We start from the raw sequence: 15536 nt of genomic DNA, 5'->3' as shown, positions 1-15536 counted from the left end.
GTTGAGTGCCTCCTCTCCATTGTGAGTTTACATCAGAGGCAGAGCTACAAGCGGCCCGGGGTGCGCGCATTGCACCGGGCGCATGCGGGGGGGGGGGGGCAGCAAAAATTTCAGGTTTGTTTTTTGTATTTTTTTAGTGTTTTTCAATTTTGGGCCTGCAGGGGTGTGTGTGCAGTTTTTAGGTTAGCAGCACCAAAATTTCAGGGAGTTTTCGGGGGACTCTCCTGATGATACCACCCAAGTTAGGTGAGGTTTGGTTCAGGGGGTCCAAAATTATGGACTCCCGAAGGGGGTGCCCCATTCCCCATTGTTTCCATTGGGAGCTAATAGAAGATGGGGGCTACACCTTTGAGAGTCCATAACTTTGGACCCCCTGAACCAAAATTCACCAAACCTGGCTGGTATTATCAGGATAGTCTCCTAAAGATACCCTGAAATTTTGATGCTGCTAGCCTGAAAACTGCACCCCCTGCAGGCCAAAAACTAAAAAAAACACTAAAAAATACAAAAACGCAAGATTTTGCACCGGGTTCCATTTTTCTAGCTATGCCTCTAGTTTACATGATTGAGTTAACATGAAATCACCTTTCTTGTTTTTGCAGCTCCTTTTTCAGGAGAACAACCCTGGAATAAAATACGAATATACTGTCCGTAAAGGCTGGAACTCTGAGAATGAAGTGGAGGAGCCAGAATATTTTTGGCAATATGGCAGCTGGACGGGTTGCAGTGTTACATGTGGGAAGGGTAAGAGATGGTGCTCAGCCATTGTCCTCTCACTCCCAGTACTTCTTTGGCCTCACCTTTAATTATCCTATTAGCTTGAACAAATGGATTGCTCAAGTGTGGAGAAACCTGGCTAGATCCCTGACTTCTTGAATAATTCACCCACTAAACCAGCATATTGAGACTTGCCTTGAAAAACTGTTATTCATTAATTAGTTTAACCGAACAGGTTCCTACCACCAAAAACTGTGCAGTGGGATTCTCCCACCTTGATTTAAAGAAGTGAACAGTTTGTATCTAGTCATGCTATGCAGAAGTCATCAGCGGTGTTTTCCCATGTATTTAAAAGTTAAACAGCCTGTATTTTTATAGATTGTTGAAGATACCCATCTGTTAATATTAAAAGTAATGTACAGCTTTGAGAGTTGGTCAAAACATCTTGCATACATTCTCTCAGTAATCTTTCTGGCAACATTGCAAAGAGGATCAGTAGACTTGGAGGCTGTCGTGGCCGTCGATCTCCTCCCAATATTTATTTATTATTTATTATTATTTGTCAAGTTTCTTAATCGCCCCTCCCAAATCGGCTTGGGATGATTTACAATAGGAATAAATACAATAAAAACCGACTCGGAGGTGACAACCCATAATTTAAAATCGAGTACAGTGACTAATTCAGTTAAATTAAAATCTAATTAAAATTAAAATCCATGAATGTGGAGAACAACTCCAGAGCCATTCATTTGCAGAGAGGTGATACACAACCATAGGAACAGATGGTAACCTTAGGTCAGGCCTCAGTGAAATACTTGGCGGAACAGCTCTGTTTTACAGGCCCTGCAGAACTGTAAGGCCCCGCAGGGCCCTGATCTCCTCTGAGAGGCTGTTCCACCAACTCGGGGCCAGGACCGAAAAGGCCCTGGCCTGCGTCGAGGCCAGTCGGACCTTACGTGGACCAGGGATTGTTAAAAGTCCTTTAACCAGACTCAGGTTCAAATGAAATTGGTTTATTGTTTCAGAGTAACGAACAGGCTGCACTCAATTGAATGTCACTGAAATTCAGATGCCCCCAAGACTTGCTCTTCTCCCCCTCCTACAGTGTTCCAGCCAGCAAAACAGTTTCCCTTTCCCAGGCCATGCTGTTTCTCCAAGGCCAGAGTCCAATATGGAGACAGGTGTTGCCTAGCTCAGGGAAAAGGAACCATTGCTCTACATGACAAGTGGAGCATAAAACACAGAAAAGGAATACATATCTGTCAAACGTCACATCCTCCCACCTGGCCTCCCCTGGACATGAACATACGGCGAGACCCCTTGCAGCATCTTGACCAAGCATGAAGAAAAGACCTGCTGGGCTTCTAATTCATTTAGAATCATTTCATGAGGTTAATTACTTAACTGCCCTCAGGAAACTGCTTGATAATATGTTAGGCTAGCCAGCTGATTAAAAGGAATCCTGCTTTATGGTGTTGGTTAAAGTAATAGATAAACGATTAGTTGTCGAAGGCTTTCACGGCCAGAGTCACTGGGGTGTTGTGTTGATTCCGGGCTGTATGGCTAGTAGCATTTTCTCCTGATGTTCACCTGCATCTGTGGCTGCATCTTCAGAGGATCCTCTGAAGATCCGCTGAAGATGCCATCTGCAGATGCAGTCGAAACGTCAGGAGAAAATGCTACTAGAACACGGCCATACAGCCCGGAAACCACACAACACCCCAAACTATTAGTTCCTTGCTTGGGGTGCTGTGTGGTTTCCGGGCTGTATGGCCATGTTCTAGCAGCATTCTCTCCTGACGTTTCACCTGCATCTGTGGCTGGCATCTTCAGAGGAGATCCTCTGAAGATGCCAGCCACAGATGCAGGCAAAACGTCAGGAGAGAATGCTGCTAGGACACAGCCATACAGCCCGGAAACCACACAGCACCCCAGTGATTCCGGCTGTGAAAGCCTTCAACATTACAGTTCCTTGCTTGGTTCCTCAGGGAAAGTTGGACACAGCTCAGGCACAAGCAGAAAAGGGATGTAAGAGTTCCCTGATATCCATCCAGTCCAGCATCCTGTTTCACACCAGGGCCAGTGAGATGACCCCAGATGTCTGGCTTGCTCTTCTTCTGTCCATCCATGGAGCCCGTACACAGATAAGCCATGCATGGCAGGATGACTCGCAATGTGGAGAGGTGGGGCCAACAGGCTGGCTCTGTGAGCTGGTTGGCTCAACTACTCATACCCCCATCTGGGGAGGCGGGCCCTTGCATGACTGGCTGGCTCCCTCCATGCCGCCTGTGGATGAGGTAGGGGCTAGGGGGAGCTGAGCAGGTTTGACCCTTTTCAGCTCCATTTTCCTCTCCCATTCTGCCCCTGAAGCCACACTACTGATGCAGCCAACCTGCCTTCCTCACACAGCACCTGTCTTTGCCCAGGTGGAGTAGCCCTGGGTGTCACCTCTGCCCAACAAAAAAAGATGGTACCCTGGTAGGGGCAGCATTCCTAGACTGAGGGAGGCAGTCAGTCACCTGGAACACTAATAACCCTTGGGCTGACTCTGAAGTCCCAAATTGCTTATTGAGGTTGCGACTGAAAAACAAACCAACCAACCTAAAATTGGCAAATTTACACTATTACGAACAGGCACCATTTCTACCATTAAGTCATATTCCTGGCATCATGATGCAATGACAAGAAGCAGCAGTGGCACAGTGGTTAAGAGCAGGTGTACTCTAATCTGGAGGAACTGGGTTTGATTTCCCGCTCTGCCGCCTGAGCTGTGGAGGCTTATCTGGGGGATTCAGATTAGCCTGAACACTCCCACACACGCCAGCTGGGTGACCTTGGGCTAGTCACAGCCCCATTCACCTCACAGGGTGTTTGTTGTGAGGGGAGAAGGAAAAGGAGTTTGTAAGCCCCTTTGAGTCTCCTTGCAGGAGAGAAAGGGGGGATATAAATCCAACTCTTCTTCTTCTTCTTCTTCTTCTTCTTCTTCTTCTTCTTCTTCTTCTTCTTCTTCTTCTTCTTCTTCTTCTTCAATAGCACCACACAGTACTCCCTATTTTTGTCTACCAGCACTTGAAATATGCTTAATGAATACTATTAGAGTGCACTGTGATCTAATAGTTATAATCTTTTATGTGTCAGTTTTACTGTTCCCTTACGCCTCCTTTCCTTTTAATATTTATGCCCTTATGCCATCCTGTTTACGTTCACATACCTTTTCATCTGCCAGTTTAACTGTTCCCTTATGTCTTGCTTCTTTTTAATATTCATTCTCTTATCCCATCCTGTTTATGTTCCCATTCCTTTTCATGTTCCCAATTTTCTTCTGCCCGAAGATTCTTTTAGATATATATTCATAGTTTTAATATATTTTATCTTTTTAGTTGTGGGGATCGTATCCACCTTATGCTGGTCATAAAGATGGTTTGGGTGATTTCAGTGATGCAGGGATTATTTTAGTAATTCATTGTGCAGCTAATGTAGGGACAGCAAAAACTTGATTGCAGAGAATGGTTCAGATGTGGAACCATCCCATGATGGAGAATGTGTAGTGGGTGAAAAATATTCACAAGCAGTTTCCTTCTGCCCCATGTGATCTTAGGCCTTTGGTGTTTGGCAAGCAAGAAGTATCATAAGATCAAGGTCTAGTGCTATTTCTCCCATGTCCAGAATAAGTGATGAACTGGGAGATCTCATGGGTAGGGAGAGATTGACACTTCATCTGCTCCCCTCCCCATGGACCAACCATTGCCATAATAAAAGAGACTTAGAGAGCAAAAGGACTATGGCCCTTTCCGCACGGCGGCGGAAACGAGCCTCCACCGGCATAATTTATGCCGATGGAGGCTCTGGGACCGTTCGCACGCTAGTGTGCTAGCGGCCCCCACTCCCCCCCCCCCAGTCGGAGAGGCAGCTGCACACGGAGCTGCCTCTCAGTCAGCCCTCTCCACTCACTGTCATGTCCAGCGTCACCCTGGAGGGTCACGCCCTCCGACCGCCAGCGTGGGCGGGTCTCTGCAGCCCTCCAGGGCGATGCTGGACATGACGGTGAGTGGAGGCAACGGGGGAAGCAGTGTCTTCCCAGCGGTGCGGTTCACACCGCACAACTGGGAAGGTGCTCCTTTGCAAAAACCTCATTTGTTTTGCAAGGTTAAAAGTGGCGGCTTTACGCTGCTTTCGGGCAGCCAGGACGGCGCTGCTGCGATGGGCCCTGGGCCGCTGTATATCGCCCGTGCAGAAAAGGCCTTAGGGAGCGGGGTATGTTTGGTGAAGAGGTGACATGATAGCCATGTTTAGATATTTGAAGGGATGTCATGTTGGTGAGGGAGCAAGCTTGTTTTCTGCAGCTCCAGAGACGAGGACCAGGAGTAATGGGTTCAAGGTGAAGGAAAAGAGATTCCACCTAAACATCAGGAAAAAGTTCCTGACAGTAAGGGCTGTTCGACAGTGGAACGCGCTACCTAGGAGTGTGGTGGAGTCTCCTTCTTTGGAGGTTTTTTAAGAGAGGCTGGATGGCCATCTGTCAGGAGTGCTTTGATTATGTGTTTTTGCATTGCAAGGGGTTGAACTTGATGACCCTTGGGGTCTCTATGATTCTATTAAAAGCATCAACGGATGACACTGAGCCAACATGAAATGCCTAGAATGGCTTATTGTTCATGTGGAATATTTCAGGCTGAGATGATACACTGACTCGCCTGTTCTTATGCTTAATCCCAAGTACTTTTTCTATTGTGGAAAAGTCAACAAACGTAGGAAGATATAACTGTGCTTCAGACGGCACTGTTAGACTACAAGTATATTTTGGTCATGCTGTCTGTAGGATTCAGTAGCTGAGTTTTGAAACAGAACAGTTTGAAACAAAACAGCATTCTTTTTTTCATCTGATCATATTGCTGCCTTGCCTCTGGATACTAAATATTAATTTCTCTTTCAGGTTTCCAACGACAAACTGCCCGCTGTGTGAAAAAGGGGCAAGGTGTGGTGAAAAACTTATTTTGTGATCCAGACACTCAGCCTAATGGAAAGCAAAAGAAATGCATTGAAAAGGACTGCCCCCCAAGGTAATAAATATGTTATTTAAGGGAAGGTATTTTTGGAGGAGGAGGAGGAGGAGGAGGAGGAGGAGGAGGAGGAGGAGGAGGAGGAGGAGGATGATGATGATGATGATGATGATGATGATGATGATGATGATGATCATAAAAAATACCACGAGCTGAGGTCGTCCCAGTGGTAATTGGCACACAGGGCGCCATCCCAAAAACACTAGGGCAGCACTTGAAACATCTTCGAATTGACAAAATTAACATTGGTCAAATTCAGAAGGCAGCCCTGCTGGGATCTGCACAAATACTACGCCGATACATTACAACTTCCTAGGCCTCTGGGTGAGGCTTGAATTGTAATGAAGGCCAACAACCAGCTAAAGATCTTGCAACTGTGAAATCTACAACAACAGCAACAACAACAACAACAACAACAACTTCCTAGGCCTCTGGGTGAGGCTCAAATTGTAATGAAGGCCAACAACCAGCTAAAGATCTGGCAGCTATGAAATCTACAATAATAATAATAATAATAATAATAATAATAATAATAATAATAATAATAATAATAATAATAAACAACGTGAAAAGGATGTAGAGTCATCCCTTGTTCAAATTTTAATTCAGTCAGACTTATGAGTTTTTCAATCCTCTTATGTAAACCTCATCTGCGATATGATCAATCATAAATGGTCATAGTTACTGAAATAATTTACATGAAACATTTTAAAGAGCATGTGAAACCATAACATACGCAGTAAGGATTGTTTCTAGTCTTCATGAAAAATCTAATTGGGAGCACAACTTACACCACATTTTTGGTGACGTACGTTGGCTGCCGACGTAGGGGGCGTTTTTCCAGGGATAAAGGGAACACCCCTGGAAGGTCTCCCTCCATGCCAGGGGAGGCTGTTGCAGCAGAGGCTCACTGCCTCAGGGCCAAACTTCTGGAGTTGGGTGCTGCAGAGACTGAACATCAAGGTAAGTCTCTCTGTATCGGTATCTGTTTCACTTTGCACAGCACTATTGGCCTGGCCGTCGACGCAATCCTTACACCATTTCCAATGCAGCTTCAGCTCCCTCCTCCTTTGAATTGTACAGTTAATGATGACCATGGTTTAGTAGTCAACATTTAAGGATGCTAAGGGCTGGTGCAACTTGACATGACCCCTTCACAATTGTTTGAAAGTGGATTTTGCTCTTCCGCACAGTAAAATCTAGCTTCAAAGTGCCTTGAAAATGCATTATTCTGTATGTGAGGAAGGGTCCTTAGCTCATAATTGGTTTCTCTGATGGAGAACATTCATCCTAACAAGCCTTAACTTACCTTTGTCAGTGATGGATTTTATGTCAGATCCTATTGATTTTATAGAATACTGAAAATCCTCCCAAGGGATTTGCCATTTTATTCCTTTTCTGCTCTGCCTTAACAATAGCATCTCAATTAGGTGATGTTTTTATAATGTCATTGCAACTTGAGTACATTTTTTAAAATTTGTGTAGTAAGATGTTTATAATTGGGTGCAAATGGCCAGAAAACCAGTTTACCATATACTCTGATTCAGTAACAAATTACCTGTTTTATATGACTGAGAACCATTTTATGCTTCAACACAGACTGAAAAGAATTGAAAATTGAGTTTTAGCTTCAGCAAGAAAAACATGCTGTGTTGTTTAAGGCACAAGCTGTGGAAAGTCTTTTTCCCTTCAAGTCTTGCTAAAATAAATGGGAATTATGTAGGAGAGCAGCTGCAGGATTTAATCCATTTTGAAAAAACTGCCAAGCCGGCTTTGAAACTTTTATATCAGGTTTATGACTGCACTGGCTGACTCCAATACAGAAAAAATCTTGTTCGAGAAACATCAGTTTGGCTTCTGCAAAGGAAATGCAACCCTGGCGTGTATTTTAGAGTTTATTTACAATCATATAGACCAGTTTTTCTTCACAGAAACTTTTTACATTAAAATGCGTAACGTTGTTAAATTCAGAATTAAAAAAAAGGTTTATTAAGTAATAGACTCTTTCCAATTTCCAGTTTTAAATCCATGCAACCATAATCACGAATTCTTTAGAATAATAGTAAAAATTGTACTTCATAAAAAATTGTGCTTTTAAAAACTGCTTTTCCATCTTTAATGTACAAATAAATCCATATTAAACATCATAAATTAAATAGCCGCTACCTGGTCACGCACTGAGAGTCAGGATCTTCTTCAGCTAACCGGGCAGGAAATGTTTAAGGTTTATTAAATTGTTTAGGAAACAGGCAAACTAGAAATGTACACAAAAATGAAATAACTCTCCTATAAAGAAAAAGGGGAAGAGGGGAAGGTGGGGTTCCAATTTTTTCTGCACCAAATATAAACACAGTACTGCTTGCTCCATTATTACAATTATGAAACTATAATTCAATTAATTGTTCTTAGTATTAATTAATATTAACTAAGTCGCTTTATTCATTATTCATATTAAGCAGATTTGTTAATTATTACTATTAAGTAGAATCCTCACTTTTCACTATTTCCATTTTCTTAGTCTCTCAGACCTCAAATCGACAGTGATCAATTCTTTTTTTTTCTGTTATAAGCAAAAAGTCTTTCAGGGGTATCCAGTTATCAATAAACTTAATTAAATTCTTTTCTGTAATCAAAGAAGTAAACTTAGCCAGCTCATCAAATACCAGTATCTTCGCAGCTATTCTTCTATTGCAGGTAGAGATGAGGTTTTCTATTTTTGCACATATAAGGTTCTCGCTGCTGATGTCATACATAAAAACAAATTTCCATATCTTTTTTTCAAATTGTCTGACCATCAGACCCCAAAAGAAGGCCTTTGATTTCATTTCTACATTAGTCTTTAAAATCTTCTTGATTATTGAATGTATTTGTATCCAAAATTCTTTAGTGTGTATATTACAAGTCTACCATAACTGGTAAAATCAACCCTTCATAAAATTCACATTTCAAACAAATGTTCTTAAAATTTTAATTAATTTTTGCTAATTTTTGCAGTAACAAACACCCAAAATACATCATGCTATAGAAATTCTTTTTGAGACTGGAACTGAATGTAAATTTAACATTCTGGAACTGGAACTGAATGTAAATTTGAGCACATATTCTTCCATTGATCCATTTGTATATTATACCCAAAGCTACTGGCACATTTTACTATATCGCCTTTCACTCATTCTTCTTCTGTTTCAAATTCCAACAGGAGCTCAAATATTTTGGCAATAACATGATCATCATTCATACTTTTAGGTTTTGTTTGTTTGTTTGTTTGGTACCTAAAAAACCTTAAGAAAACCTTAAACTATCATTAAAAAGAAAATGTTACAATTTTTTTGGGAGGGGGTACTATTATAAGTTGCATCTGACTTATGGTGACCCCTTGTGAGATTTCCAAGGCAAGAGACAATCAGAAGTGTTTTGCCACTGCCTGCCTCCATGTCGTGACCTTAGAATTCCTTGGAAGTCCCCCATCCAAATATTCTCCAGAGTTGACCCTGCTTATCTTTGACAAGATCAGGGCTGTTCTTTAGCAATTAATTATTAATTTTACATGTGTGGGGTCCAGCAACTGAATAAAAAAACTGCAAACTAGTAATGTCTGACATTTTTTTGAAAATGATTTTTAAGCAATATTTTTTAAATAAAACCCCACCCATAATATAGTAATTAGGCTACTCAAATATCTATCCTCCATCTATTCTAGTAAAAGAAGAAGAAGAGTTTGGATTTCACTCCTGTAGGAGACTCAAAGGGACTTACAATCTCCTTGCCCTTCCCCCCTCACAACAAACACCCTGTGAGGTGGGTGGGGCTGAAAGAGCTCCGAGAAGCTGTGACTAGCCCAAGGTCACCCAGCTGGCATGTGTGGAAGTGCAGAGGCTAATCTGAATTCCCCAGATAAGCCTCCACAGCTCAAGCGGCAGAGCAGGGAATCAAACCCGGTTCCTCCAGATTAGAATGCACCTGCTCTTAACCACTGCACCACCAAAGGTACCACTTTAGATCAGTGGAGCTTGTGTATCATGGCATCTGGTGGATTGTTCCGAGGAGGCTGACAAGGGTTTCTAACAGCTCTGCCTGTGTTGCAAGCAAAGCGTGAAAAGATAAGGGGAAAGAATTGACCCGAGTTTGCTGGGCAGAAAACATAATCCCAAATGACGTGCTCTTTGTTTATCAATTTATTGTGAAGTGGCATCTGCCCCCTTGGCTGTGCGTTGATATTTAGCAATGCTTTGTATGGGGGAGATCAATATGTTATATAATTTCCCGTGAGTGGGTCTATTTGCTGTTGGGGGAACAGACAAAATATTAAGATGTGGAACCACAGGCAGTACAATCTCTGTTTTTCAGCGATCTAACAATGCCCCTTGGGTAGGTAATTACCAGAGGCAGACTCTCCGTCAGTGTAGATTAAAGGGCTTACCATCTCAGAGTTAATATATGGAGTAGGATTATGCAGACTTCTTAGAAAATGTCAAAGGGGTAAACTACAGTAATTAAACTAGCGCGCAAAGAACTATCATTCAGAACTGAATCTTTTACCCCAGAGGGGCGGCCCACTTTAATATAAAAGTTTTGAAAGGTTGAATTGAGTTTTTTCATTGGGGGGGGGATTTCTTCTTTTTATTTAGGCATACGAATAAGATATGGTAGTTGTATGCTTTTATATTACAATCAAATCAGGTGTGTTGGGAGACGACGACTGCCTATTCATGAAAATAAAAAAACTTGTTCTACAACAATTCTGTAGAATCACTGCTACCTTCCCATCAATGTATCAGTCTCAATATATAAAAATACGTGGTGTTGTTCTGTGCCCTGCAGAGCTTCGTTCATAATTGCCATCAGCCTAAAGAGGCACCTGACTTCTGCATGTCCTTCATAAGAACATAAGAACTAGCCTGCTGGATCAGACCAGAGTCCATCTAGTCCAGCACTCTGCTACTCGCAGTGGCCCACCAGGTGCCTTTGGGAGCTCACGTGCAGGATGTGAAAGCTGCTGCTGCTGCTCCTGAGCACCTGGTCTGCTAAGGCATTTGCATTTCAGATCGAGGAGGATCAAGATTGGTAACCATAGATCTGTCCAAGCCCTTTTTAAAGCTATCCAGGTTAGTGGCCATCACCACCTCCTGTGGCAGCACATTCCAAACACCAATCACACGTTGTGTGAAGAAGTGTTTCCTTTTATTAGTCCTAATTCTTCCCCCCAGCATTTTCAATGAATGCCCCCTGGTTCTAGTATTGTGAGAAAGAGAGAAAAATTTCTCTCTGTCAACATTTTCTCTACCCCATGCATAATTTTATACACTTCAATTATATCCCCCCTCAGACATCTCCACTCCAAACTAAAGAGCCCCAAACGCTGCAGCCTCTCCCCATAAGGAAGGTGCTCTAATCCTTCATTCCACTTCACCAAATATACAGATATAAGATATACAAATTTCTATTAAATATACAACTGTAACCTTTTTCAGTACCAGTGTCAACTTCAGCACATGTCAACTGCTTGTGTACAAACTACTTACGGTGGGACTGACAAGTAATCTGTGCTTTGGAGTGGGACTTTCCCACATCTTTTGTTTACATTTCCTGAAGGGTCTGTATCTCGGCCGATCACCATTTTGCCCCCCCCCCCCCACACACACACACAGCCTCCTCCAAGTTATTTCCGAGCAACCTCCAATTAGGGAGGTTACCTGCGCCTTTTTTGGTCTTTCTGCTAGCATTATTTTGCTAGACTTGCTTGTCAATTTCACCAGTTTTGTCAGTTTCACTGTGTCTACCACCTAGCAATAGTCCTCAACTTTAAAAAGAAAATTAAAGCCTTACTAATTGTCATGAAATGATGTCCTGGAGAGTGGGAGGAACTACTCTGATCTGCTTTGAGGGAGGTGGGAAAGAGTGAAAAAACCTGAGGAATGCTAAACTCGTGGTGATCTCCTTTGCTTTCCCTGCAAAAGGGAGAGAAAAAGTCACATTTAAAGTGCTTTTGGAAACAGTGGGGATTCTCTGATCTGGCAGTGGAGCAAGTGCTGAAGACGGGAAACATTCATAACCAAGACTCAAACCAGAAGGGAATGAAAACTCAAAGCAAAAGAGACAACACATGCATAAATGGGTGTAAAGCTGTCTCTCCCCACTACTGTTGAATCTTAGTCAGTCCTTTAGAGGTCTCCAGCCCACTAAACAGTCCTGGGCAATTGCCTGGGGACACTAAAAGTGGGCAGCTCCACTATACCCCTGGCCCTGGACCTGAAAGGACAGTGTCTGACACAGCTGGCCTAAGGAGCCCAAAACCTTTGGGTTGACCCTGAGCCCTTGTGTATATGGAATGGGGGGAGAGTATCTGCTCTCCCACCTCACTGAAAATGAGGGCCTTTCATTCACAGCAGTGCTGTCTCCTGCTGACCTTGTGTGCAGCTCCCCCAGGGCCAGGGGGTCCCAACATGGTCAGGTGCTGAGCTGAGAATGAGAAGGCTGAGGTTGGGAGTTGTTTGGGAGTGTGGCCCTTTACTGATATCCTTGGAATGAGGCCAGCAGCTCAGGGAGACCTGCAGATTATCCATGCTTCAGTCCCTCCATTGGCAGCTTTTTCATAGGGTGAACCCATACTACACTGAAATCTTCTGTCCTTCAATTAAGAGTTGCCAGCTCCGAGTGGGTCCCAAAGTTCTGCTGGAATTACAAGCAACCAAGCTCCAGTTTACAGAGATCAATTCCTCTGGAGAAAATGGCACCTTCTAAGGGGGACTCTGTGGCATCTCATCTCTGCTGAGCTCTTTCCCTTCCCTATAATTCTGCCTTGCCCAGGCTTTGCCTCTAAACTCAGGAAATTTCCAGCCCAGTGTTGGCAACCTTAGTATCTGGGCAATGTGAGGCTGTGGATGTAACAGCTTCCCAAAAAGGAGTCGAGTTTATGTTAGATTTTTGTTTTCATATGTATGTAAAAACCTGATAATTCATATGCACATTGGGCAAAACTGTATGGTCAAGGAACCACTGTGTGCCAACGTAGGGTGATCCAGATGTATTTTCATCAGGTCCATACTGCTTTCATGAACTCTCTTGCAGGACCCTTGACAAGTTACAATATCTCAGCCTTATTCCTCTGCCTGTGTAATAGATTTGACCTGCCTCCAGCAGTTAGTTGAGCAGGTGAACGCAATGAAATATGGTAAGCAGTTTGCAAATTAAAAGTGGTCAAATCCCCACTACCGTCTTAGCCAGGTTTCGGAACACAAACTAACCAGGTTTGAGGTCATTTGTGTTCTGAAACCTGGCTAAGACGGTAGTGGGGATTCGACCAGTGCTGTATAATGATAGTAATAAGGGCCATTTACACACTTGTGGTCTCCTTCACAATGAGCCTATATTCCCTTCAGGTTTGATTCCTGATTACACACACATTTCTCCTTCTACAGAACTTGCTGCGCTCTCAAATCAGAAAATCTCCATGGTTTCTGAAAGCTCTGAAAGTGTGACTTTTCCTCTCTCTTCACAGGGAAAGCGAAGGGACTCAGAATGCATTTCGCTTCTTCAAGTTTTCTCATTCCTCCCTGACTTTCCCTGCCCAGACAACAGGAGTTTATCCTGCTCTTCAAGTCACCATTTCAGAAGGATCAAAGAAGCTTTTTTAAAAAAAACTAAAAAACAATTCAAGCTGAGAGTCTGTTGCTGGTGTAATAAACCCTTAAAATTGACATAACACTTACATAGTCTAGTGAATTAATGCTAGACCAAAGGCAGCACGTACACACACACATACACAAGGCAGCAGACAACCTCCCCAGATGGAGTTTGCACAGAATGGTCAAGGAAGCAGGGGGCAGGCAAAATGGCAGCTTGGCTCAGCTAGGGACACTTCACAACTGTGTAAACAACAACAGCAAAAATGCGGGGAAACCCACAACAGAGCAAACAGCCATGGGATAAGTACTGCATGCATAAATTGCCAAAGTATCCTGTTTTGTTGAGTTGTCATGAGTGTACTTACATGAAGTTTTACATAGCTCAGGGCCTAATTAGATGTTCTGTTTTTCCTGGCTCCTTCCTGGGTTCATGCAGTAAGACACGCACCTGGAATTCTGTTCTGGGAAATGATTTACTTGGAGTGCATGAGTCCGATTTGGGTTGGTACTGTGGCATAAGTGGAAAGGGTGCCTATGCCTTCCTTCGTGAAACCTGAAATGGCAGCAGTGGCGTAGGAGGTTAAGAGCTCTTGTATCTAATCTGGAGGAACTGGGTTTGATTCCCAGCTCTGCCGCCTGAGCTGTGGAGGCTTATCTGGGGAATTCAGATTAGCCTGTACACTCCCCCACACGCCATTTGGGTGACCTTGAGCTAGTCACAGCTTCTCGGAGCTCTCTCAGCCCCACCCACCTCACAGGGTGTTTGTTGTGAGGGGGGAAGGGCAAGGAGGTTGTAAGCCCCTTTGAGTCTCCTGCAGGAGAGAAAGGGGGATATAAATCCAAACTCCTCCCCCTCCCCCTCCCCCTCCCCCTCTTCTTCTTCTTCTTCTTCTTCTTCTTCTTCTTCTTCTTCTTCTTCTTCTTCTTCTTCTTCTTCTTCTTCTTCTTCTTCTTCTTCTTCTTCTTCTTCTTCTTCTTCTTCTTCTTCTTCTTCTTCTTCTTCTTCTTCTTGAGAGCAGTGTTTGCCCCACAGGGATAACCTTCATGTACCCAACAATACACCTGAACCCCCAATTGGGAAAATATCAGGCCATTGCAGGTTGGGGAAACAGCACAAGGGGAAAGCTGAAACCCCTTCTCCTCAGGTACCATGGTCCCAGTCCTAACTTGAGTTGACTTCTCAATGTGGAATTCACAAATGGCCATGGATCATATGGACACAGGGAACACATTCCCAAAGTCTGGGGCGGGGGTGAAGTACGGCAGTCCTGCTGTGGTGAAACATGCAACGCCATTTTGATGTTATTTTGGCTGGCATTATAGGTGGTGGGCTGGAGAATGGCAGAAGTGTTCAACCACCTGCGGCCCAATGGGGGAGAAGAAGAGAACGGTCCTCTGCATCCAGACAGTGGGGCTTGATGAGCAGGCGTTGCCTGCAGAGGACTGCCATCATCTTCTCAAGCCAAAGACGCACCTTTCATGCAACAGAGATGTCCTGTGCCCATCTGATTGGACAGTAAGCAACTGGACTGAGGTCGGTTCACAACCAGGTCACATTTTTATCTTTCCTTTCTTCCGTATAGCTCAGGGCAGCCTACACGTGGTTCCCAATCTTCATACAGAAGTTCTCCATGGGCGATTCCGCACACGAGTAAAATAGGTTTGACCCAGTTCCCTGAGAAGGGTACTAACCTAGGTCGAAGCCATTGTTGTTCCCCACTGCAACCAGCTTGATCCCAGCTCGGGGGGCGGAATCATCCTGTGCCTCTTCGCCGCTCCGTTCCGATTGGCTACTGTTCTACGGCCATGTTCCGTCTATCCCCACAGACGTTATTTAAAAAACTGCCACAGGAATGGAGGGACGAAGGTGGCATTTTTTGATTGGCCAGCTGTACACATGCCCGAAACACTCAGCTGTGATTGGCTGAATGGGGGACTCCTGGCACCAGAGATTCTGCACTTTACTGGAATCGAGCTGAGTTCGAGCGTGGTTCCCTGAAAAAGTAGTAGTTCCCAACTGGAGTCGGAAATTTGACCGTTACACGGGGCGAAGCTGGTACAAAACCACGTCAATCCCAGTGGTTGTGCGGAGCACTTAGGTCAAACGCAGCTCGAACTTAGGTCGATAATGCAA

At 43.8% G+C, this 15536-nt stretch overlaps 1 protein-coding gene across 1 annotated transcript in view; it reads left to right on the top strand.

Annotated features, from left to right (window-relative positions):
- Window positions 1-15536, top strand: part of ADAMTS12 (ADAM metallopeptidase with thrombospondin type 1 motif 12) — a 208668-nt gene that overhangs the window by 175148 nt on the left and 17984 nt on the right. Inside the window, exons 16-18 of the mRNA XM_048504340.1 lie at window positions 603-744; window positions 5651-5777; window positions 14726-14936. Coding sequence (XP_048360297.1) covers window positions 603-744; window positions 5651-5777; window positions 14726-14936 — 480 coding nt within the window. The remainder of the gene's footprint in view (window positions 1-602; window positions 745-5650; window positions 5778-14725; window positions 14937-15536) is intronic.

This window comes from Sphaerodactylus townsendi, linkage group LG07, assembly GCF_021028975.2.
Source record: "Sphaerodactylus townsendi isolate TG3544 linkage group LG07, MPM_Stown_v2.3, whole genome shotgun sequence".
NCBI classification, from domain to species: Eukaryota; Metazoa; Chordata; class Lepidosauria; order Squamata; family Sphaerodactylidae; genus Sphaerodactylus; species Sphaerodactylus townsendi.
Note: the sequence above shows the minus strand (reverse complement) of the source record. Positions and strands in the feature narration are given on the sequence as shown.